The sequence below is a fragment of the Stegodyphus dumicola genome, chromosome 10, assembly GCF_044657685.1.
Source record: "Stegodyphus dumicola isolate Sdum_Otavi_A_Nest chromosome 10, ASM4465768v1".
NCBI classification, from domain to species: Eukaryota; Metazoa; Arthropoda; class Arachnida; order Araneae; family Eresidae; genus Stegodyphus; species Stegodyphus dumicola.
Genome location: NC_140777.1, coordinates 183,308,049 through 183,334,093, shown reverse-complemented (window position 1 = coordinate 183,334,093; position 26,045 = coordinate 183,308,049). Strand labels below are relative to the sequence as shown.

The window sequence follows — 26,045 nt, the reverse complement described above, 5'->3', positions numbered from 1 at the left end:
AATTGCTTTCATACATGGACACTAATGAAGTATTACGCTTACAAACTATGATTTCATAACAGGAAAATCCTACTTTTTACAGACCAATCATTCACAACAGGAATTTGTAATATCTATAATTTGATTTCATTAGTTACTTATGTGCAAACATTTCAAATTTTGAACCCAGATTTAAATAACTTCAAAAAAAACTTTACTTAAACAATCAATAAGTAATTTTTAACATTACTATGTGTTTTTGATATTAATGTAGAAAGCAAATACATACAAACACATACATAAACAGAAGTTAGGCATTTAAATACAAAAAAGATTTGGTATCAAGGTCTGCAATATATCATATTAGAGAAATAGAATAATTGCAGTAATACTGTAAATGTTCAAAAAAAATATCAGTACAATTTATTATGAATTGTTTGTTGTTATCAATCTCATTTATCTGACAAAAGTCAGCACAAGGCCACAACATACATTATGACCTGTTGTCGGCAAGAGGCTTGAGAACAATATAGATGACAGCCGAATTTTAGCTCAGTTCCATCCCCAATTCTGAGGGACAGCACCCAGAGGGGACACATACAAGGATCTCCTTACCCTCTTCCCTTACCAGCAACCTCTTAAGAAGAATTTCGGCTTGCCGCATATTTAGAGTGCCCCATGCCACATATACATACATTTACGAAAAACGATTTATATAAAAACATATTGTTCTGCATAATTATTATCTCCTAAAAGTAATAAGGGATATACTTTATCATCATCTTTAATTTCCGGAGCTTCAACTAGTGAGCGATAAATACAAAATCCAAAGTCTCTCATCATCATTTCATTAAAAATTTCAGCAAAAAGAGATACCTAAAAATGAATGAAAAATTACATTAATAAAATTCTATCTTACAATGAAGGAGAAGACAATTTAAACATAAAACCAAAAATGGCAATTTAATTAATTTATTATGTAATACAAGTACATTCAAACATACTTCCCTAATCAATGTGTAAAATATGAAAGAATTCAATTTACTTCAAAAGAATGTTCTTTATTGTCTTCTTGTCTGTAATCTAAGAGTAATGATAATGACATGACAGCACAGTCAAATTTTCCACTTTTTGCAGTACGAGATGGCTGAACAAGTATAGCTGGAGAATCAGGGAAATTCTTTATATCAGCAGAACTCTTTTCCTTTTCTTCCTTTTGCTTCTTATCGTCTTCCTATTTATAAGAGTAAATTTTGTTACCACATATTTAGTAAAAATGGGGTAAAAAAACATCACACTAATTTACACATTATACTTATTAAAAAATCTTATGAGGACACCACAACTTCCTTACATGGGTTATTAAATTATATTATTATTATATTATTATTATTATGTTATTAAATATATCCGGATTATGGGTGTCCGAATTAACGACTTTTGACTGTATTTATTTATTTAAAAAATGTAAAGTTCTCATTTCTTTAAACAATGATTATCATTAGTTATGACAAAAAATTACTTTTTACTTTGGCAATTAACAAACGATATATTTTAAGGAATGTGCTATTCTATTATCATTCATTTGCAATCCAATACACAAGACTCATTTACTATTTAATGCAAAAAACAATATATTTTTGTCCAAACACCCAATTCTCAATATTGTCTGTGACCTTTTTTACCTCTGGGAGAGTAAGATTAACGACTTCATCTAAGAGTCTGGTGTTTGAATATGTGGCTTAGAATAGAAGCGCTTAACATTACCTAGCTCACTCGATTTGATTTTAAAAATTATCAGTGGATTTTTTCTTTTCAGATTTTCTAACCAATAGCATAGATTACTATTCTGAACTCATAAGCTAATTTGCAACTAAATGCTAGATCCAAAAACAACGAGAATGTCTTTGACCAGCTAATAGAAAATAGTCTGCGATATTTGAAAGCAAATTTATAACTTGAGCGCTTAGATTTCTCATACGGATATCTTCAAAAGAGAGCTTGAAACAAATACAAATGCTATAAAAACCCAAAAACAATCATACACATAATATTTACAAACCAAAACAAGTTTTATTTTAGAACTTCAACAAGCATGTCATATAAAAAATATATATATACTGGAAAGATTTTACAGTAAAAATATTAAACTGAGTATTGAATAAATGCTTAATTCAGATTCCAGAATAACATTTCTTTACTTTACAATGTGACAATTTAGTTTAATGAGCAAGTTACTTTAATCTGCATCTTTACTATCCTTTCTTACTTCAGTCACACAACTCATTCTTTTCAGGAAGTTACATAGATTTTAAGTGGCAAGCATTTTTGTATTAAAAAAAAATAATAATTTGAAACCACAAAATGAGTAAAGGAAGTAAGCTCAGAATCAGCAGGGCTGGTGAACAGCTATTGGCAGACTCTCCCATGTGAGAGAGTCCAGCAAAATAGCTGCCCAAATAGTGACCTTCAATTGAAATTTTAAATGAGTTATTATTAGGTAAGAAATTACACTTCCTGTTAGATTAATATGATTTGTGAATTCTTCACCCTTAAAACTATTTTACAGTTAATGTCAAGAGGAATGTTGCCTTCTAATATTTTTAAATTAAGATGTCACATAGAGGCTTATTATACTGATTTCAGTCAGTATACTTTTTCAATGAAATTTACACTTCCCCCCCCTTTCATAAAATTCATGACAAGGCATCTTTTGATACCCGTGTGAATTCATGCATAGTTGTAAGGTGATTTTGTTATACAGAAGTACTTCAAGTTTAATACAGATGTCATAATAGATTCTTAAGCATTTCTATAAATACTTAACATAAAAATATACATTTTTAAAAATGTTTATCATGCTTAAAAATTAACTTCAAAAGTTCCATTTTGTATTCTAATACTACAAACTTAATAACAAAACATAAATACCATGAAGATTAACAGATTTTTCACATTTGAGAAGATCACAAAAATCTCCCACCTTCCAATTTCATGATGTACGCAATTTTTTAATGTACATTTCAATTCTTGTAGTAATAAACGATTTTACTTAGAAATTTTAAAAAATGCTTCCACAGACAAACTGCTAAATATAAAAACAACCTTCTCTTTTTTAGCATCCTCTTCACCTAAATCATCAGCTGTTTCCATTTCACTAGTACTCTCAGCTTCTTGTTCTGAAGCTTTCTCCCCAGATTCCTTTTCTGATTCACTTTTCAATGCTCTAGCCAGCCTAGAAATTAGCTGAGATTTTAGTCCTTTCACACTCAAATTCCTGGCTTCTAATTCCCGTTTCAGGTCATATACCTATATGAAACAGATGTCAAAACAACAAAATTAACAACAGCTTTTAAAAGTTAAGCTATTTTTACTACCATGCTTTCCGATTTCTTTTTTTTTTTTTTTTTAAACCAACACAAAAGTACAGCATTATTCAAAAATAATAATAGAGGGAAATCAGTTTTTTTCAAATTTCTCAAAAAATAATAAACCAAAACTGGAATGTATATGATCAAACAAAAATGTTGGTACTAAATACATAAACATACTTGCACATATAGATAAGATCTAACTACAATGGGAACAAAATGTAATCTATTCAGGGGTGTTTGTGGGACCCCAAAAAATTCCCTGAAACTTTTACGGACTTACTAACCGACATTTTGGAGTTTCGAGAAGGGGGGGGAGAGAAATGAAAAATTACAATTATGAAGTATTGAATGACCTAATTATAAAAGTTCAATGAATTACTTTTTTGCAAAATTAATAACCATAAATTTTCAAACATATAAACATATAAACTACTACATTTTATGTAAATATTTTAAATTACCTGAATTAATTCTTTAAAAAAAAAATTATCTAATTTCTGCTGCTTTTTTTTATTTTCTGATGTTTGTGGGCTTGTCTTTCTTTTGTGGTGAACTTCATAATTGCAGGAAGGTTGACTTTTATTTTCCTCATTTACAGTTGAAGAAATTTCCTCGAGAACTGCACATGCAGAGGTAGAAGCAGTTTGCTTTTCTGCTAATGTAGAAGGTTTTTCAGAGACTTTTATAGGTGACTCATCTGAAATACATGTTTTTAAGTCCTCTTGATATGTTTTCCAACTTCTGTTCATATTCAGTAAGAGATCTTTGTGAATTGGATCAGTCATTGGATTTTTTGAGCCATATTTTTCACATGAGGTTTCTTTAGAAGCCATTAAATCATATTTAATAGTCTGCACTGCATCTAGGGAATCAATCTTAAGAGAGGTTCTATAGTCAGTGACAAGTGTATCCATTAAGTTGAATGCACTTTCCACTAATGGGCTATGGAAGCAGCTAAGGCAGGCTTTGACCAATTTAGCCAATGTAGGATACTTATAATCATTTGTGAAATCATCTTTTAAATTAAAAATTTTAGACCAATATTTATCAATTGTACACTTGACTTGATTTCCACTTTCATCAGATGTGTAGAGCATTTCTTTGGTGATATCAATATCACTCTGGTATAACCTTATTTCAGCTTCTACTTTTGACTTTTCATTATCACTAAAAATATGGGACATAAAAGATGATAATTTTTCGAAAGCTAATATTGTACTGGTTTTACCTCTTAGCGCTGGATCTAATGCTGTAAAACTAATTAGATATGAATTTTTAAGGGGTAATTTCTGTTTCATATGCTGTGCTGTATTAGTATAAGCTTTCATCAGAGAAATTTGGAATTCTTTTGCTATTGGATGATTTTTTGATAATTTCTTCAGGAGAGTGGAAGCTTCTGCACCAGTAAATATTACTTTACTAGGTAGATGGAATTCTGGATTTGTGACATCAACCTTTAATAAATCATTATAAGATGTGCACTCTATATTTTCTGGCTTCATAAAAAAAAAGAGAAAAATTTTGCCATCAATTTATAAATACTGGAATGTATTAAATAAAGCATTTTTTTTTTTTCCAAATAATTTAATATATGTGTTGAACTCTGGTAATACTGCTGAATATAATGCCATATGCAATAAAGTTTTGTTTTGCATAACAAATAACCCATTTAGTATTCTTTTTTTCCGAGCTAAAGCATCCTTTGTGAGTTGTTGGGAATGCAAGCAAGAATATACCCCTTCAACAATTTTTTTCTGAGCTGTAGAAATATTTCTTTTATTGTATACAGTTTCAACATAAGAAAAATAATCCCCTTTATCAGTTTTATCCAAGTAGTGAAAATAAAATGCAATAAGAGCATCCCGCAGATCTTTGATTCTTTCTAAAACACATAAAATGTACACCCACCTATGGTCTGGTCTCTTCAAGGGCTTAAGTTTTTTAATGGCAAGGGATTCACACATTTTGGGAAAAATTTCTCTTTTACTGCAGCTTTTCATATCAAAATAGATGTCATCAAACAAATCTTCTAAGTATCTATCAAAACATGAAGCAAATTTTTTTGCACAGTTATTAGCTGTGTGACGTGTCACCATCAATATCTAATAAGTGAGGTGCTTTGTTTGATCGTAGTCTGGTAAATGAAACGAAATGAAATCAATAAATGAATCAATAAATGAAACGAAAATTTTACACAGCGGAGAAAAAAAAAGTTGAGAAGCAATCAATGACAAATAGGTAATACGGCGAAAAATCCCCTTTCTCTACTTATTGGCGCCACGCCAGGAGAGATAAGACCTTTGAACCCAGAGTCACGTGATCGCACATCTGGTCGAACGAAGTCTCTCCCTTTTTTTTCTGCCGCGCCTACTTGCCGAAAAGAATCCAGAAGAGAATGTCCGAGAACCGGAGGAATGAATCATAACTCGCAATAAGGAAAGAACAAAAAAGTTTTTTTCCCCCTTTTCACGCATTATCACTGCCTTTGGAGAAAGAAAGGAAAAGTTTTCACCACACACTCCGACCTTGCGTTTTCTGCTTTCAAAGCAAACAAAATTACACAGATCAAAATAAATAATTCATTATTATTCCTACTTCCTTTTGAATGATGATCCCCGGAATTTCCGGGGATCGAAGTTCAAGATCCCCGGAGCACAAACACCCCTGTCTATTACTCCCTTTTTGGGGAAGGAAGGAATCATACACATTCTACAATAATCATAACATCTATTGAAAAATTTCATTAAATTTCATAAGAAATGCAGTAAGATGAGTCATCATCAACATTGAAATGATAGAATGACATGGAGAATCTTTAGTAGTTTAAAAGTAGTATCTTTAGTACTTTTAGAGCAATCTCAAATTCAAACTGCAAGAAAACTCAGTGTAATGACTAGTTTCAATTACACTTTGTGGGAACAGTTTCAGGAGAGCAAATCTATATTTAGAAGTCCAGGGTAAGAGTGTTCAACAGCCAAAACATCCAGTAAAGACCTCCCCATTTAACACTTTGAACCAAATGCCACAGAACTACTACAACCATATAGCTCTAGTGAATTTTCTGCTGCCATTGGAACTTTAGTTTAAAGGAATACTGTTACTGAAAATTTCACGAGCGAAATTTTTTTCTGCTAATTTATTCTGCTTTTATCCCTCACATAAACATATGTAGAAACTTAAAAAAGAAGAAAAAAGCTGGCATTATCTAAATTATATCAGCCTGACCTCTAACTTTACTGGACCCCATTTGTTTTTCAATTATTAGTCTTAAATCAGCCTAGAAAGATTCTCAAAGTATCTTCATCTTAAGAGAACTTAACAGAGATGTCCTGATTTGGGCAGGCATTATGTTGGATAGCTGCCCTAAAAGTGTTTGATAGAAGAGCTGACAACTCAGAAATACACAGGAGTGGCCTTAAACACCTATATGCCATTTTTGAGAAAGTAGTTGGCTTACAGTTTCATTTTTATGGATGTCAACATTTGTTCACAATGGACTCAATTCATGGAGGAATGTTTACAAAGTTACAATACTGAGCAGATGATGTGGGCAGCCAAAATTGCCAGATCCAAACCTGAATGAACATATCAAATAACTCGAAAAAACAAATTTCAATATGCCAACTATCTTCAAGAACCATCCAGGATTTAAAAGCTGCTTTGATGTAAGAGTGAATAAGACTAGCACCGGGTTTCATAGTCTTGTTAACAATATAATGACCTAACATGTAACTTTTCATTGTCTTGTTAACAATATAATGACTTGGCATGTAACTTGGCAGCTCAGCTTAAACCACTTATGCCCTTTATACCCTCTCTAAAGCTGCATTCAGACGACGATATAAAGGGCATAAGTGGTTTAAGCTGAGCTGCGTTGCCAGGCAACCAGCCTGTGCCTTGTGTTAACAATATAATGACCTAACATGTAACTTTTCATTGTCTTGTTAACAATATAATGACTTGGCATGTAACTTGGCAGCTCAGCTTAAACCACTTATGCCCTTTATACCCTCTCTAAAGCTGCATTCAGACGACGGTATAAAGGGCATAAGTGGTTTAAGCTGAGCTGCGTTGCCAGGCAACCAGCCTGTGCTACATCACAAAATCTGGTTTAAGGCTCTTAGCATAAAGTTTGAAGTTTTCAACTTTATGCTGACTTGGAATAAGCGACGGCCAATCAGAGCGAATGCATGAAACCTGAATGGAAAAACAGAATAGGAAAGCTGTAGACACAATCCACGCATGCACAAATTTAACTTCTCTAAGTGTGTGACACAAGTGTGAACGTAACTCCTACATTTTATTCCTTCTGACTATGACTTTGTGACATTTACGCAGCTGTCTGAATGCAATCTTAGAAATGAAATACAACCCCAGTTTAAATAAAACAACAACAGTTTAAAATACAGTACAAAGTCCGTAATCCAGACTTGTTGGGACTTCGGCGATTCTGGATTAGGGTTTTTTCCGGATTATAGATCATCAATTTAAATCTGGTAAGATGGCATGCAGAAATTATACTATTAAAAATATGAAACCGTAATTTATGAAATAAAAAGCAATTATAATCTAAAGGGTATCAAATTTTACAAAAAAAAAAAAAAAAGCTTAATATTTATTTGTTTACTTCATTAAACATTTCTTTCAATGCACGCATGCATAAAAAATGCGCATTCTCTACGTGCATGTGTAAAGTTCGTCTTTGAGGTCCGGATTATAGATCATTCCGGATAATGGACGTCTGGATTACGGACTTTGTACTGTACATGTAATTTATGACATTGATTCTTAAACCATATTAGGATAAATGCTCATTAAAAGCTACAAAACATTTATGTTTTGTAACAACAATACTCAACAAAATATTTGTGTTTTGTAACAACAACACTCAACAAAATATTTATGCATCTTTTAAATTTGAAGCCTTCCCTGACATTTTGGCTAATTTATATCGATTTCCTTCTCTTTAAGCATATTTTCTAACAATCAGAATTTTGTCTCAATACGCAAACCAGTGTTCTCACTAGATTCTGCATGTTTTATCGCTTAACCTGTGAACCTCTCTACAATTAGCTATGAAGATTTACTTGATCTGGTGAAAGTTTAAATAATCCAACGCCCCCCCCCCACAAATGTAAAGCAAATTATCGCTATGTCTGAAAGTAACTACAATGTCAACCTCTTATTTAAAAAAAAACTCAGAACATGATGCTAACAAAATCAATTACAGCTTGTGGTCATGTAAATAAACAAGAACAGTCAAATTCAAACTAAAAATGTGGACTATTGGTCAAAGACTATATAATTTAATTTTAATTTAAGCTGGATCAGTAACTCTATCATATGAGGACACAGAAATGGGAAATTATCGTAAAGAATGAAATCACAAACAACTAGGTAATTTACATAATAATAACTGTACATATCTTTGAAGAATAATTTTTCTTTACAGGTATGTATTCAATTTCTTTCTACAATATGTTTCCTTTTCATTTTAGAATTTTTAGATTTAATTAAGGATTTCTGTTAGTCTAAGAAAACTAAATGCATTTAGAATGAGAAAAAGCTGCTAATTTTATTTCTTTAGCATTATCAAAATTCGCAATAACTATGAAATATATATGGTAAGCCCTGGCTATAGAGCTGGTGTGGCAGAATTTTTAGAATTTAGTGACACAAACAAAATCTAGAAATGTCATAACATTTAGGATTTAGAGCAGGCATTGGAAGCAAAATTTAAGAAGGCACTAGGCAGCAGAATTTAGGATCCACAGGTGATTGCATCAGGTGAGAAAACACCTAGCATCAATTCTGTATGATGCATTAACGCATATCATTAGGTTGAAAAATAAGTAATGGCTGTTTATGTTGTCTTTAAAACTATGCGGTAAAAATAAAATGCTGGTCATTCTAGATGACCAAATGAGTTTGATGAAGAGTGTTTGAATCAATTTCTGCACAAAGACGTGCATTGAACCACTCGAGAACAAGCCAAACGAATGGGTTGTAGCCAAATGACTATAGTTCAACATCTTGGATCTATGGAAATATCATTGACTAATTTTACTCCAAATACTCAGATATTATTCTCTAATTTATTGTTTTTTGTTTTGTTAAAATAAAAATTTTTTAATTAAAAAAGGGCCATTACTTATGTTTTAACCCAATAGATGAATCTTTTAAACTGTCAATTTTCAATTTCTTTATTAATAAAAAAACTCCTTTCTCTGTTCATGTGATAAGATTAGAAGCATTTTTGATATCTTCCATTCTTGTGTCTACTGAAAAGTAGAGAAAATAAAGGGAAGATAAACATGTTAAGAAACGATTCTAGTATCAGAAGTTAAAACATTCAGATATTATGTTTTCATTGTTCTTCCAGCCGTTCTCCAAAAAGTAAGAAATTCACTGCAAACTTTCTGTAAATGACATCCATTACATTTCCGCAAAAGACATCCATTAATACTACGTAGAGATTTTTCATTTTGTCACATATTTCTGGAATCTTCTAGAATCGTGGGTCTATAAAATCTTGCCTTCAAATCCTTCTAAACTTTCCAAGATGCAGTGTCTAAAATCCTAACGAAAAATTATCCCTACCAATTCTGTAATAACAAAAAGCTAGAAATATTTTGAAAAAAGAAAAAAAGTGTAAAATTAATTTTATACAGAAAACTGATGCACATTCTGAATATTCTGAGACAATTACATGGGAAAAACCCCTTACTATGAAAAAATTAAAAAGACATTTTAAATTAATTACATAGCTAATTTTGGTCTTAGTAAGAAGAGTTTCGTAAATTGTGCTTTATAACATTTTACCTTGTTTATTTGTCAGATCCAAAATACTGCATAATAAAAGTTGCCAAAATGAAACTTTATAATATGACAGCAAAAAGTAAAAATGTTTTATTTTAATGTTATTTTTAAAATATAATTTCAATATACTACTAGTATTTTAACCTGGGAGGACGCGTGCTGTATTATGTAACATGAGAACACGCATGGGGTGTCAAGACACCCCAAGTAATTAAATGACGTACAAATTAAACATATTATTACAATTCAGTAAAAGAATGCATTCTATATTAATCGCAACATTTATTATATAAAATAGCTTAAGGTAATGCTAATTTTAAAATTAATAACAAATAGATTTATTCCCCCCCCCCCAGATGTCTAGGAATCATTGATTTCTATGAGAAATATTTGTTTTTTATTTGTGACTGCAATTATAATCCAAATTATGCAAAATTATTACATGAACAACGAGTTATAAAATTAATACTAAAATCAATTAGGTCCAAGAAGCATTAAATATTTTTTAATATATACATGAAGCATCTATTTTACAGTGCTCTTGACATATGTTTTTTACACTTCACACATATAGTTTTTGATTTTCTGTCTTTTTCTGGTATACCAATTGTTTGTGGTAAAGTTTCTTCCAGATTTGTATAATGGAGCTAGGATGTGCTTTGCTATTTCACTAGAACTGCTGACTTTCTTGTACTGCTCATCTGGCTGCTGACATGCGTAAATTTCCATGTTAAAAGCATAGAAGGTTTCTAGAATCAACCATAGCAAATATCTTTACACCATATCTTGCAGGTTTCTTACGTATATATTGCCGAAAGTAGCATTGTCCTCAAAAAGGTTTTAGCTTTTCGTTCAAAGTCGCATATTTCCCTACATGATATAATTTCTGTCAATTCTTGACAAAATTTTCAAATTAATCTCTTATTGGAGCTAATCTTTATCCTTTCCTATAAAATAGTCAGTTTGATCACAAGGAATGTCTTCTGAAGATCTGCACTCTTCTGATTCAGACTCATGATCACTAAATATAACTTCATTATCTGAATCTTCTAATTCCTCTTCTATAGAATCTTCATCCGACGAAAGCCCCTCTAATAATTTTTTAAGTCTTTCCATTTCTTGATCATTCATCAAATGAGGAAAAGACCGCACAGAGCGACTTGCACACGCCATGGCTTACACTGAAAAATAGTAACACGAAAGCACGCGCGGGGTGTTGGCACACACCAAACTATTATTTAAACAACAATAAATGCTCAGAATTTGCTGTTTCTCTTGAGACATATAGAGAACATAACCTTGAAGGCAGCTACTGATGGACCTAAGCATTTTGGATTATAGGGGGAGATTGCCAACGAATGTTTTTGAGTGTGGGGTGCAAAAGCACCCCACACGCATCTTCCCGGGTTAATGAAATTTATCAATGTCACAATGTTTTAAAAAAATCGTCAAAAAATTCTCAGATCTCAGAATTAAAAATTTTTTATACTAACTGATCTTAAAATAGCGAAGATGTTGATAAGTCGCAAAATTTAGAACTCTTAAATAAAAGAATTCACATCACCAGCTCTTCATTAGAAAAAATTAATTTCAAAATGCTTCTGTTTCACTCCTTGCTTAAAAACTTGAGTATCCCACCATTTATATTAGAAATGGGAACAAATTACAACCCATGCACCAATTCAAAAGATAATCATATACGAAGGTTGATCAAAAAAAAAGTTTACAAGCAGAAGCATTTGAAACGTAATAATTGTGGAGCGAATATTTCCACCCAGGGTGGTTGATAGATGGCGCTGTTTGTCCTACGGCGGTTCTACGAGTAAGTAGCATCAGTACGCAGACACTTAAGAGCGACAGTAATGGTACGACGTCTAGAAAAGTGGTCTCGCATAGAGGTGCAAGCCGCAATTCGATTCTTATGGGCCAAGAATGTGACCACATCCGAAATTCACAGACAAATCATTGAGGTATACGGGGACAAAGCAATGAGTAGACAGCAGGTAGCGAAGTGGTGTCGTTCTTATCAAGTGGGCAGGGAGCATGTGGAAAACCGCAATATGGAAGCGAGCGGCCGTCCAAGTTCTTCAAGGACGAATATCAACACGGCACATGTTGAAGAAATCAGCCAAAGGGATCGACGAGTAACCATGCGTGAGATTGCCCTAGAGTTGGACCTGAGTTATGGTAATGTTCAGCGTATCGTAACCGACGAGTTGCGATATTCCAAAGTTTGTGCCCGCTGAGTTCCACGTGCGTTGTCCGCGAAGCATAAGGCCACTCGAATGATGTGCAGCCTCACATTTCTTCAGTGATACCATTCAGACGGCCAACACTTCATTGATTGCATCGTTACCGGTGATGAAACATGGCTTCATCACTTCACCCCCACATCCAAAAGAGCCACGATGGAGTGGAAACACGCTGGATCACTGACGAGGAAGAATTTTAAGGTCACACCCTCTGCCGGTAAAGCGATGGCAACCGTTTTCTGGGATGCGACTGGTGCTATCCTAATCGAGTATTTGGAGCGTGGCCATACCGTTAAGGCCGATCGTTATTGTGTCACCTTAACGAAATTGCATAAAGCCATCCGAGGCAAACGGCCTGAATTACTGAGTAAATGCATCATTCTTCTGCATGACAATGCCAGGCCCCATACAGCTCGCCAGACTCAGGAACTGCTGCAAAGGTTCAAGTGGGAGGTCAGGAATCACCCCCATACAGCTCCGATTTGGCCCCAAGTGACTATTTCATTTTTCCGGCGTTGAAGCGATACTTATCCAGAACATGGTTCACCTCAGACGATGCAGTGAAAACAGCTGCCGAGCAATGGCTCAATGAGCAGGGCCCTGATTACTACCAAGATGGGATAAACAAGTTGGTCAAACGTTCTGACAAATGCCTAAACAGTTTTGGCGACTATGTGGAAAAGTGAAGGCCAGATGTGTCTCTTGATTCCCATTTGTCTTGCACACTTTTTTTTGGATCACCCCTCGTATATCAGTGAATCGCCAAAAATATTACTCCAAAATGCTAATTCACACTCAAAATGGCAGTTGTAAAAACAGACAGAAATTTCAGATGATTAAATTTAAGAACCTTCTGCCAATTTTGACCAAAATTAAGGACTTTAAGGACCAAAAATCGATTCCAAAAAAACCTAAGGACCTTTAAGAACTCTTAAGGGCAGTACGAACCCTGGTATATATAGGTCATGGTATAAACTGCTGCCATCTGTACCTATATTTGGCAACTTTTGAGAAATTTAAAGGGGTGATTACTTTCCTAATTTAGAACAAAACTGTACTTTGTGTTTATTAGTGTTTTATTAAGTACTTAATTAGCAAAGCAAATGAATGAATTAAATTTTAATTCTTAAAATGATTCTCAAACAGTTTACATTTAAGTTTTTAGATCCTCCTCCAAATCTCATTTTCAGTGGCACTTAAAAGGAGAATCTTTTTTTTGAGGGGGGAGGAACATGCAACTATATATAATTTATAAACTTCAATGAAACTAATTTAACTTAATAGCCATGTTTTACACACAGAAAATCAGATAGTCAACTCTTTATTTGCTTGTCCCGATATAAAATATGCAGAGTTATTATTATTTGAAAATAAACAATTATTATGATTTAGATTCTTACCTTCTCCTTTCTGTTTCCTCACCAGAACGCAAATCAGTTGATAGTATTTAAGCTGAAGTATGTTACTTTAATTCCGTCATCTCTGATAAGTTTGGAATTAATTCGGCTTTGCATTATTTCCCATAGACATTTAAACTGATACTGCAGTTTTCTGAGCCAGCTTAGATTTAAATATAATTGTGTAGTCTTCAACTACTAGTCTACATTTTAAATTTGATCTGTTATTTTATAGTTTCATCACCATAAGTGGTGGTAGATTTTATTAAGCACAAGATGTGCACTTATGTTCCAATTTCCGTTTTAATAAAAAGGTTGTTTTAAATCTTTTCAAGTCCCTGCAGTCACTTCAGAAACAGCCATAATTTGCTTAACATTTGTTAGTTTATGCTCCCAAAGCAAGTCAAAGTCTATGAACCCGTTCTCGTTCCATACATACGACAATCTGGACAAAGCTTTTCATCAATTTAGTGCATTTCCCCTGCCCCATAAAACAACCTATTTCTATTATTCAAGCTAATCATATTATAACTAAATTCTTGAACACAAAACTAAGGCAAAAAATAAATCTTTTTCTAAGAAATAAATGTTCTATTCACACAAGAAGCCAACTGAAATGTAGCATCTCATTACTTCCCAACATATTTACCCTGAAATAAGACTATTTCCACTTGCCTAGAAAGATAATGACATCTATATTAACTTTTCATACTATTCTTTTGAAATTTTCTGTAATTTTTAATGATATTAATAATGCCAGAAGTAAAGCTCTTTGGCTTGGATGGATTATTTAGATCACGACAGAGCACTGCTGCTATTAATTTTGTATATATAAATGTGATGTAATAAAAATCTAAAAAACATTTTTTTTTTCAATACAAATGAATAAATTTTGCCCTCTCCTTCTGTCTGATAAAGAATCAAAATTTTAGAAATTCATTTTAGAATCATGGAATCTATGGAAATTTTCCTACTTCCTAATTTCCGAAGAAAATATTTTAGTATTTATTTACTTTTTTAATGAAATTTCTTACCACACGAATAAATTTCATAAAAAAAGTAAAATAATTATACATGTCCTTTATCCTTTTCTTTTGAAAAATTGATCACAATTGAAATCTCAGTTTCTGCTCGGGTGATCATTTCCTCCCATACATTCAGGATAAATGAATGCATTCTTAAGGGATCCTGTGTTTAGAGAGGTAATATGCAAATACCAAATACTTTCTCACAATAATATACAGGTGTGATCATTTCCTCCCATACATTCAGGATAAATGAATGCATTCTTAAGGGATCCTGTGTTTAGAGAGGTAATATGCAAATACCAAATACTTTCTCACAATAATATACATACTTTGATAGTTTTAGGGTCCAATTCAGAATAATGAGTAGGCTCTTTCTTTTCAGTAACAGCTTCACTATCTTCTTCATCCTACATATAATAAAATGAAACAAAAATTAAAATGTCTTCTGTAATGAAAATGATTAAATTTAAGTATTTTTTATTATATTTTGAAGGTACACAATGCCAAACCATATCACGTTCTCATAGTGTTGTTCTACATAGAAACGGCAGCCTTTGAAATCCTGTAAAATAAAAAAACACAAAAATGCACATACTACTACACACTGCTTTGTGCAGCAGTATAATATCCACTCAGCTCCATTAACTTCTCATGTTCCACCTTTTAAGAAACAGAAAAAAGTTTATTATCAACAAAAATTGACTAGCCACGATCAAAAAGGAAACCCGTGACCATGAACATTATTCCAAAAATTTAGTTTAGATACAGATGTTCATTGATAAATTTTGTTTGCTAGCAATATTTTTGACATACCTAAAAAGACTTTGGAACTGCAGAAACATGAAGAAGGATTGAGAATGCAACAAATGCAAAGCTTTTTTGCATTAAACAACTTTATTACATTTATTTACAAATTTCATTGTATTAAAAAGAGAGTAGCAATATTAAAAGGTATATCTCATTCTCAAGCCTTTCTCACCCTCAAATTAAAATTCACTTAGTTGCTTTAGATAGTTATAGAATTTCCTTTAAACACAAAACAGAAATAAAATCCACAAATACATTTTTTATTTATTTTACAAAACAAAAAAGGCAGAGATCTGTTTCAGAAGGCACTACGAATATTATCAGATATTGTTGATTTAGTAGCAGGTCCTAGACACAGTACTTTCTTATTTATTCCCTTTAAATTAGTTAATATATATTCCACTTTCTTCTTTTACATCCATTTCTGAATTTATTAACACTTAAAATAAACTACTGTCTTATGATCAACTGTAAAAATGTGCAACTCATTAATAAAACTTTTAGAATTAAATGCACAATTTGTTTTAATGCTCACACAAATGGTTTTATATATAGTATATAATCATCAGTCTGGGAATGATCAATGTTTTGTTAGAGAAGAGCATAGTGAGAACAAAAAGCCATTTCAGAACTGTAAGATGAAATATGAAGAAGAAAGAACTCAGCTGATATGATATTGATGTGAGCCAGTTTTCATTAGAAAGTCCTCCACCAAAGTATCCCTTCCCTAAGGCATATAGCCCTCACATACTTTGCTGTAGTCAAAACCAACCTTCTTATGAAAGAAGAAAATCTTATGAAAAGAAATCTTAGGTCATTTGCATCTGATGCTAAAAACAAAATTCAGTCAGTGCAAATTAGGCAATGAAGAGTGAAATGTATCAGAAAAGTTAAATACTTTAAAAAGTAGAGTACAATTAGGTGAAAAATATTACAAATTTTTCCTTTGAAAATATCTGGAATACCTTGTATTTTTCTCAACTGACTTCACCAAGCTCATATTAATACTACTATACTTTGTATTGCATAATACAGGATATTTATAAATGATAGGAACACTCAGTAACTTAGCCGGATAGACACTGGTCACATCAATACTATCTGAAAGGAAAATGTGTAAGATTTTTAACCATTTGTAACATACAGGTGAAATTTAGTTGCTACTAGATGCATTTATTTCAAACCACTTTCAGTTATCTCTGAGTGCAAAGGGCTAAATATCATATCAATTTAAAAACCTTCCGTGCAGGAATTATCTCATTCAACAAATATTGACATCGCAATCCTAATTCTGCTATGTTGTGACAACATTTCTCTTATGGCTAACATGAGAGTTTTTGCCACGCATAGACGTAATCCAAGAAGGTTGGTTTTGACTACAGCAAAGTATGTGAGGGCTATATGCGTAAGGGAAGGGATACTTTGGTGGAGGACTTTCTAATGAAAACTGGCTCACATCGATATTACACATGCATAAAAACGACAAAAACAGAAATGCAATCAGTCCATTCACCTGGAATCAAACTCAGGTCAAACTAACAGTGTTCAGTGAACTTTAACACTTGGCCATTGGTGGGCTTGAAATCCAAGAAGGAAACAATGAATGTAGTTGAATCAAAATATCTTAATGGTCATTTCAATAAATATGCACCACTTCTTTCAATCATGCTAATCCAATGGCTGCTGAACTTTTACACCATCAAGTGCAAAAACTTTTTTCCATTTCCGGATGGTATGGATATAGCTCAAAACAATTTTTGACATCCTCATAAATTACCAAAAATGCTCTCACTGTTTATAAACACTGTATTCTATTGTTATTTATATAGATTGCCATAAGTAAACTAGGAATCATATTATAAAAATTTTTCAATGAAGTCCACTTAAAATTCATCAGCCTCGAAAAATAAAGAAAATCCTAGAAATGGTCTTTGTATAGAAGATTTCATTCAGATTTACGCACAGGCGTTTTCTTAGGTGATTATGTATAGAAGTAATATAAATTAAACATTGAACCTATTAACAATGCACTTGATGTAGCTGAAGGTAATCCTACAGTAGATCTGAACAAATGTCAGGTAAGTCTCAGACTAGTAATAAGACCCCCCCAAAAAAAAAATTACATAAAACAAACAGCTACAAAAATCACCTATGTCATTGTCAGCAGATGTGCATTGATTGTAGTATGTTCTACATTAAATCACTGGTGTAAATTTGGAATTACTAGAATTTGATTTTTAAACAAATATTTTTATTTTGACTTTATATCATCATATTTGGCTATTTAATGAAAAAGGGAAATTCCATGTCACTAACAAAACCTCACAAAGAAAACAATATCTCCCTTAAGTTTAGTATGTATATTATATTATAAATTAAACATTATAGTAATAGAATAATTTCTAGTTTAAAAAAAGTAAGTCCATCTTAATTTATTATTAAGTGAAACTCAGTTATCTAAAACAAATGTTTCACACGTAATATTTTTATTATGATAAGCATTTGAAAAAGAATTGAAGTTAAAATTTGCTAACTTACATAGTAAACGTAAGGCATATAAAATATAAAATTTTCATTCTTTCTTTGATATTTAAATACACCTGAATTGCGACAGGAAATCAAAACACATGATTCAGCAATATATTCTTCACTTTATCAGAAACTTCAGAAAATCGCATAAAATCAATCATTTTTTATTAAATGAAAAAACAAATTTTCAATATTAATTAATTCTTAAGTTATAGCAATGCAGGTATATTAATTTATTTTTCTTACAAACAATTTCTAAATTTGACCATAAATTATTAAATAAAATGGTCAAATGTAGAAAATAAATCATAGTGCAACTAAAATCATTTACAGAATCCAATCAGCATCCAGAACTCAATAATAATCACAAATTATCTGTTAGATCAACCACTATTAAATATGTTGTTGACTGAGATATTTACTGCTTACTCATTTTAGGAGAATATATTAAACAAAGCATAATTTACACCTCAATTTTTTTTTCAGAATTATGGATGCTTCCATAATTTTTTTGTGCTCAGAATTATGGATGCTATTATGAAAAAGTGTAAATGATTTTTAATATCAGCAATACAAATTCATTATTAACTTCAAGCAGTTCCAAAGGCTAAAAAGATTCAAAATTTATGACTTATCAATTCTGTTGGTGACCACAGTTAAACTATTCTATTTGAAGCAATATGGATTTCATCTACCATTGAAACTATTTCCTTGGATTTGCAAAAGCAACTTTTCCAACAAATAATTATCTCCAAAACACCTCATAATAGAAAAAAATTCCTGATGGACAATAAAACGCGAAAATAAAATGCAAAATCGTACAATGAAAAAAAAATAAATCCCAAATCTCTAAATCAATACAGAATTAAGAGCCTTTTTCAAAGTTTTTATTTGAATACTTATGCTCCATAATTAGAGTTATAATTTTATTGCAAGAAGAAATGATACAGTTCACAAGGAGACTTGCAGGTCTGTAGAGTAAAATACCAAATCTTGGAACTGTAATAATTCTAGATAATTTTTGCTATTAAAGATTTCAGAGCTAGGAATGGGAAAAAAAAAAAAAAAACTTTTTTAAGACACAACTTTTGCAAAGTTTCAAGATACTTTTAGGACATTTAAAATAACATGTTTTAATAATAGGAGTGGCTGACTCTACAGATTTAAGTATACTTTACTATTATTACTATTTAATTATACTTTACTACATATTGGGTATCATTAAGAGGGAGACCAACAAGCAGCCTTACAATACCAAGGAGTCATTAAAGACTGCCATTGTGGATATTATGGCCAACATGAATATGATCCTGGTATGCAATTGTTTTCAAAGTGATATCAAAGATCATTTTATTGAATAAGGTTTTATTACACAAATGTATTAAATACACATATTGTATTAAATTCTGTGGCAATACGTCTAATTTTTCTATTACAAATACTTGTTTTCTTCAAACTATCATTTTGTTCTCGAACACCTCACACATCCTATACAGCGATTCAAAAATAAAACCCTCTATTTTTCTTATATTTATGTTCTTAATTTTGGTATGGTTTTATAAGCAGCTATTTTTATAAATAAAAATTGTGGACAGAGGAAGGAGTTTAATTATCATACATTATAAATACTATTTAAACAAATACTAGATAAATCTCATAGTTAATTATTATAAGATTCACTTTCCCGAAATTCTCACAAAACAAAATAATTATTTCCTTACCACTTTATTCCTTGAAATTTTTCCTAAGATGTAAGAAAGGTCTTATGTATAAGGGAATGTTATTTTCAAATACAGAACATTTTTATAGAATTTTCTGAATATATTAAATCAACTCTAATATTTGAATGACTGAATAAGTAACCAGAAGTACGAAGATTTTCATATAAAACTGAGGGTTCAGGCTCATAAAGTTTATCGGTTTTCAAAAATAACATGGGGGGGGGGAGGTTAGACCAAAAATTTCCTGCCAATTATCGAAAATCTTCCCAAATCATGTTTCTAGTTATTTAATTTTAAAATTTTACTATCCACTGTTCTTGCTGTATTCATCAATTGTCGCAAAATGCATTATTTCAGCAACTCTGATTTCTATCACACTACTTTCAGTAACTGCTTGATTTAGGTTTCGAAATGCTTTATTGGGTAACTTCTGTGCAACAATCTTTCATTTGAGAAAAATTTTACTTGGAATACCCTCTGTGCAGCACTCTCTCATTCTAAACATTTAACAACAATTTCCCATCATTCTACAGCTTTTAAACTGGTCCTCTAAGTTGCTTGCTTCAGCACCTTTCCACCCAATTCACAATCACATTAACTTCATCACTTCATCAGCTTCACTTTTTTTTTTTTTTTTTTTTTCTTCTTCTTTGTGTCTTCAAATACTTTTTTCATTGCTTTCACATACATGGAATACTTCGCACATATTTTTTAATTGCGTTTTTCAAATAATTACTCTGAAATTTATAGACATAACTTTAGATTTATTAACTGCATCTTTGAAAATCTAATTGAACTAATAAATTTCTTAATAAAGATCTTTTATGATAAAATGATGATGAACTGAAAAAAGCCCCTTTCAGATTACATATCTGAAAAAATTGCAAATACTAAGATGGATAATGCACACATTTGTTACATCAGCATCCGGTATACAGGGAGCCTAACATTTTCCCAATTCAAATATTCAATAGAAAAAAATACCACAGACCATTCAAAAGTGGATGAGTAACAAAAAATTTCACAAATATTTAGAAATGACAATGTAGCTAGCAGCTTTTATTAAATAAAAAGAAAGATAATTAATCATGATCAAAATTTTTCCACAATATAAATAGTATCAATTTTTTTATATCTGTTTGAGGAAGGGGCATACAGTTTCTTAAAAAATTGTCTGTGTATGATTATATAAGCAATTTTAAAAAAAATTACTTGTTGTGGGCCACTAATCCCCCCAAAAAAGTGCAAATTTCAATTTTACATGTCTGACATCAGCTGATAAATTCAGCTCACAACTGCTGATATATCATATGTGACAAACAACTTTTATTTTGCTCTTTAGTTTCTTGTTTATGAATGAATATAGATATATATATATCTATATTCATTCATAAAATGTTAAAATTTATAGAATCTGGATGGTCATATTCATTATTTTCAGTGGAACATATTTCTTTTCACTTCCCATTTAGCCAAGACCAAATAATCAATGTTCATTCATTAGCATAGCTCAAATGATTTATGCACTTGCAAACTAACAGTAGTCAGAAGAAATAAAAATTGCCAATTATAAGCACCACAGCAAAGTATAAACAAAGAGAAAAAAAAAAAAAAAAAAAACTTATTATTGGCAAATTGCATCACAACAAATGGGAATAAATCTATGAGTAAACTCTATGCAACATCATTAAAGAAATATCAAGTAACAATGATGATGGTCCAAATTTTATCATCAAAGTGGACAAAAGCCAGTTTACTAAACTTTTTCTTTCTCAGAAATGAATGTTCGATATTTGCTGAAATGCTTTCTTCTTCGTGCAAACAAACAGACGCTTTCTTATTCATGTACCTAATCATTCATATGAAAGATGCAAAAATATAGATTCAGTTTGTTGAAAATCAACAAAAATGGGTTAGTGACACGTGGAATTAAAAACTTCTGCATCAATCAAAATGCAGTTTCACAACTCTAGAAATTAGTCACTGACTAAACACAGTGTACTGCATGTTTCTTTAGTTTAACAAAAATGCTCTATTTGACAACATGCCATAGTTCACACTCCTAAGCATCATAAAAGTATTTTGAAGCCAGCAAACAAAAAATCTGTTTTTAAATGGCTTCAAACATTCAGCATGATAAAAAATAATAATAATATTCTAAATAAAAGAAGGTTAAAAGGCATTCATGAGAGTTTGAAGTGGAAATTTATTTATTTTTTTTAGATAGGATAGAGGTTATTAATGCTGACTGCCCCATCGAAGGGCCGGGTTCGAATCCTGGAGAACTCATAGATGTTTGTAAATATACAGTGTCTGTGCAGAATGGCGGGTCTCTTAAAATTATAGTGAGCTGAAAGCTCTTGAGTGGCTTGATGGTAGGGGGAAAAGAGTTGGGAGATACCTCCTGAGGCATGCTCTCCTCCAAAATTGGGGCAGAAATAGGCAAAGTCATACTGTAACCTACATATTGTTCAAGACACATGCAAATGACAGATATAATCTTTACTCCTTAGCATGATTAAATTTGTGGGTTAATTCTTATTAGGTCAGACAAGTGACATTAGCAACAACAACAACAAATAGACATTGAAATATTTTTCATTAAACAACATGTCTTTACCAAATGATTGTTCAGCATCAGAATTGCTAACTGACATTGACAAACAATGGAGGGAAACTTTCAATGGAGAAATTCTTTCAGAATGATAAAATAAAATACTTTTTTAATTTGTGTCAAATGGTTTAATTTTTTAAAAAAATCAACAGACAAAAAAACTTAATGCAGAAATCTACACTACATGGTCAATAACTAAGACAAAATATTTGGAAAATAATCACTGTGACAGAAATGAAAAACCGTTAAAACAATAGCTTTGCAGAATACGTTCATTTTTACAGATGTTATCACACATCAGTTAAAAAATCTATCTGCTTCCTACCCACTCACACATAAATATTCATTATGCATAAATGCAACAATAACAAAATTAATTTCTACAGACATACAGAATATGTCAAATATCTGAATTATATCCAACCATGCAAAATCTTATTACAATAACTATTAGCTTATACTGATAAATTTCAAACCTGTTATGAATATGTCGATAACACCATTCTGAATTCTTGATCTGGTCAAAAAAAGAGCATTCTAGACTACAAAGTCATTGCTTCTAATTATGTATATGCAGGTATTTTTTGTCATTCATAAAAAGAATTTTTTTGCCATAAGTCATTAAAAGATCTATCATTTTTTAAAGAAAAAAAACTTACAACCAAATTTAATCACATTTCACACATTGGATAAATCAACAACTGGCTTCTAGAAAGAACAGTTTTAACTATGATCACTCATCAGGAGAAAGATAAAACTAGCAAACATTAGCTAAACTTTGCTACTGACTGATTTCATTGATCACATCTGGCAAATGTGTTGTCTAATATGCATATCGTTTTCACATAAGTACAAAATTTTTCTTTTTAAGAAAAAAAATTAAGCCATTGTTATAGATTTCCAGTGATTGTAGCTAGTCAATGGTGGTTGGTGCTGCGTTGCATAGTCTCTACAGAGCAAAAGAAGTGTAAAAAGAAAAGAAACCATATAATGTATCAGTGCCTGGGCTTCAGGGTCCGACGTCTCTTCGGGGAGCTTCCGCTGAAGAAGCGGTTTTTTGCAACATCCAGTGGCAATCATGCCATCCCACTCTACACGGGTGGGGAGGCAGCTCCAAACATCTGGCACGAAAAGAACCACAGTTTCGACGCGCGTGCCACGGCCTTTGTGGCTCGATGATTCTCCCCGCCGGTAGTAGATCTCAGCAAAACGATACCTGAGGGTGTCAAAGAAAGACAGAACGACAGCTATGTATGCTAGAGAGAAAACGGAGGCAATAGCCTCCCACCTAGACCATGCTGAGATTGCCAACAATTGTTTTAATCAAAGATAATGAATATAAGTATGAAAGTCAAAACAAAAGTTAACTAGCACTAGTATCATTATTGAATTTTTGTAATTAAAAAAATATCTTTTTTGTTACTAGATTAAAAAGAATTTATGATGATTACATGTAAGCAAGTTTTCAAATGTTGGCAATCTCAACCTAAGTGCTGTCCTTATTTAGGCACACTTGATCCACATGCATTTTTAATATGTAGACATTTATCCTAATTATCTTCCCTTCCAATTTAAGTGCAAGCTAATAAAAAATAAAGAATTAGGCATGTTCTTGAATATGGCAAATGAATAAATCCTATACCATAACATCTAAAGCAATTTCAAAGGTCAGATATCTGCTTATAGCATCTAATTTTTGAAAAATTAAACCCTTACCTAAAGACAATGTTGAATGCTAAAAACTTAATGAATTTAAAAAAATAAAAGATTAAGTTTCAAAAGCAAATCATGTTCATCATCAGTACCTTATCAATTAGTAAAAAAAAATAAAAGCACGGTTTCAAAATTTTTTTCTCTACAAATTAGATAAGAAAAACAATGTTTAATGTTGCAGAAAACCTGTATTAAAATTTTAACATGGCTACATATTTTTTAAATGCACAGGGAACAAATGTTATTTACTTTTCATAAAAGCATAGGGTGACTTGATTTTCGATTAAATAGTAAAAATGTAGAACTAAGGCTCAGAAAAAGAAAATACAAAATTAATAGCACTTTTCAAAGATAATTTTTTTTTAATTTACAGAACTCTTTCTTTTTTTCCATTCTTAAAAAAAAAAAAAAAAAAAAAAAAAAATACCATAGGTTTTAGAAAGACCAATGATTTTATTCCTTGGAGAAAAAATATCTTCTTATTCTCGCTGCCTTGTTCTACATTTACAAAGTGAAAAATCATAAAATGCAACTATTTCACTTTTTTCATCAAATTTTACTCTTTGAATGAATGCAAAACTTGTTTCAAGACCATATAAAAAATTACCTTGAAAATCCAATCAAATGTGTTTTACAATGAGTCACAGCGGTAATTTAAAATTACCACTGTACCTCAATCAAACTGGATTGTTAGGTAGACAAAATAAGTACAAATTCTGTGCCTGTTTGTAATTTAAATTACTGTCTCAAACATTCAGGATAAAAAAAGGGGGGAGAAAGAAAAAAAAATAAATATGAAGAATTCCGTCTGGAAGGGAAGAATTTATAAAAAAGTCAAAACTTTTGTCAACATCAACATTGCCATCTAGCAGATTTTAGTTGTTAAATTACTGTAAATTATTATTTATGTTAAAAATAATTAGAAAGTAGTTCTTATTTATTTACTTCAAATATAGTTTACAAATATAAATAAAAAATGTAAACTTCTAAAAAAAGTGCTCAATAAATTTAAATAAATTTAGCATATTTTCCAAAATGAACAAATTAAGAGGATAAAAATCTACGTTTTCTGGTGAGAAGGTTAGGTAGTTTTAGAAATATCTACCTCACAAACACATGTAGTATAAATAACCAACATGGGGTATAAAAGGGTAATAAACAATACTCTACATTAAAATTACTTCTTAATACTTAGAATTCAATTCATACTTATCTGTAATGTGGCTAAAGAAAAAATATTATTACATTGAAATAATTGTATAGCAAATTTAAAACAATTACTCATATGCAAAACTGTGCCCTTTAAATATCATTTCATGGAGCTGAGCAGGTGTCAGAACATAACTTGAACAGTAAAAATAACATAAAACTGTATTATTTTGAATTTTAATTGAAAGTTTATTTGCATTGCAATCCATTCAAATAAACAAAATATGCAATGAAAGAAAATGTTTAATTCAAAACATTTATCAGTTCAAGTTATTCACATCCATGAAATGAAATCACTCCTTTCAGCTTTCTTCTTGCTAAAACTGACTATATTTTGTATTTAAGCACAATCAGGAAATTCATTTCTAAAAATCCATTAACACATTCCACAATAAAATAAGTTTTATTTCACTCAATTATCAATAAATTTACTCAAAATCTATACCAAATATAGCTGAACTGCAGCTTTTAGCTCCCAAAAGTCAGCTCGTGTTGTAATAACAGTATCAAACATTAACTACTTCTAGTTAATAAACGTAATTTACACTTTTTCTTTTTAAAAAAATTAGTTTTCTCCACATCCTGATTATGCATAATAATAAC

The 26,045-nt window shown here is 31.3% G+C and overlaps 1 protein-coding gene across 3 annotated transcripts in view; it reads right to left on the bottom strand.

The window, feature by feature from the left end:
• LOC118179963 (cell division cycle and apoptosis regulator protein 1-like) overlaps positions 1-26,045 on the bottom strand; it is a 115,333-nt gene that overhangs the window by 27,076 nt on the left and 62,212 nt on the right. For 2 of the 3 annotated variants that reach the window (XM_035349123.2, XM_085825982.1), the window contains 5 exons: positions 23,505-23,736; positions 15,179-15,256; positions 3,085-3,288; positions 1,025-1,213; positions 751-855 (listed from right to left, as the gene is read on the bottom strand). In XM_035349123.2, coding sequence (XP_035205014.1) covers positions 751-855; positions 1,025-1,213; positions 3,085-3,288; positions 15,179-15,256; positions 23,505-23,736 — 808 coding nt within the window. The remainder of the gene's footprint in view (positions 1-750; positions 856-1,024; positions 1,214-3,084; positions 3,289-15,178; positions 15,257-23,504; positions 23,737-26,045) is intronic. The other variant, XM_035349127.2, reaches the window with a different exon arrangement.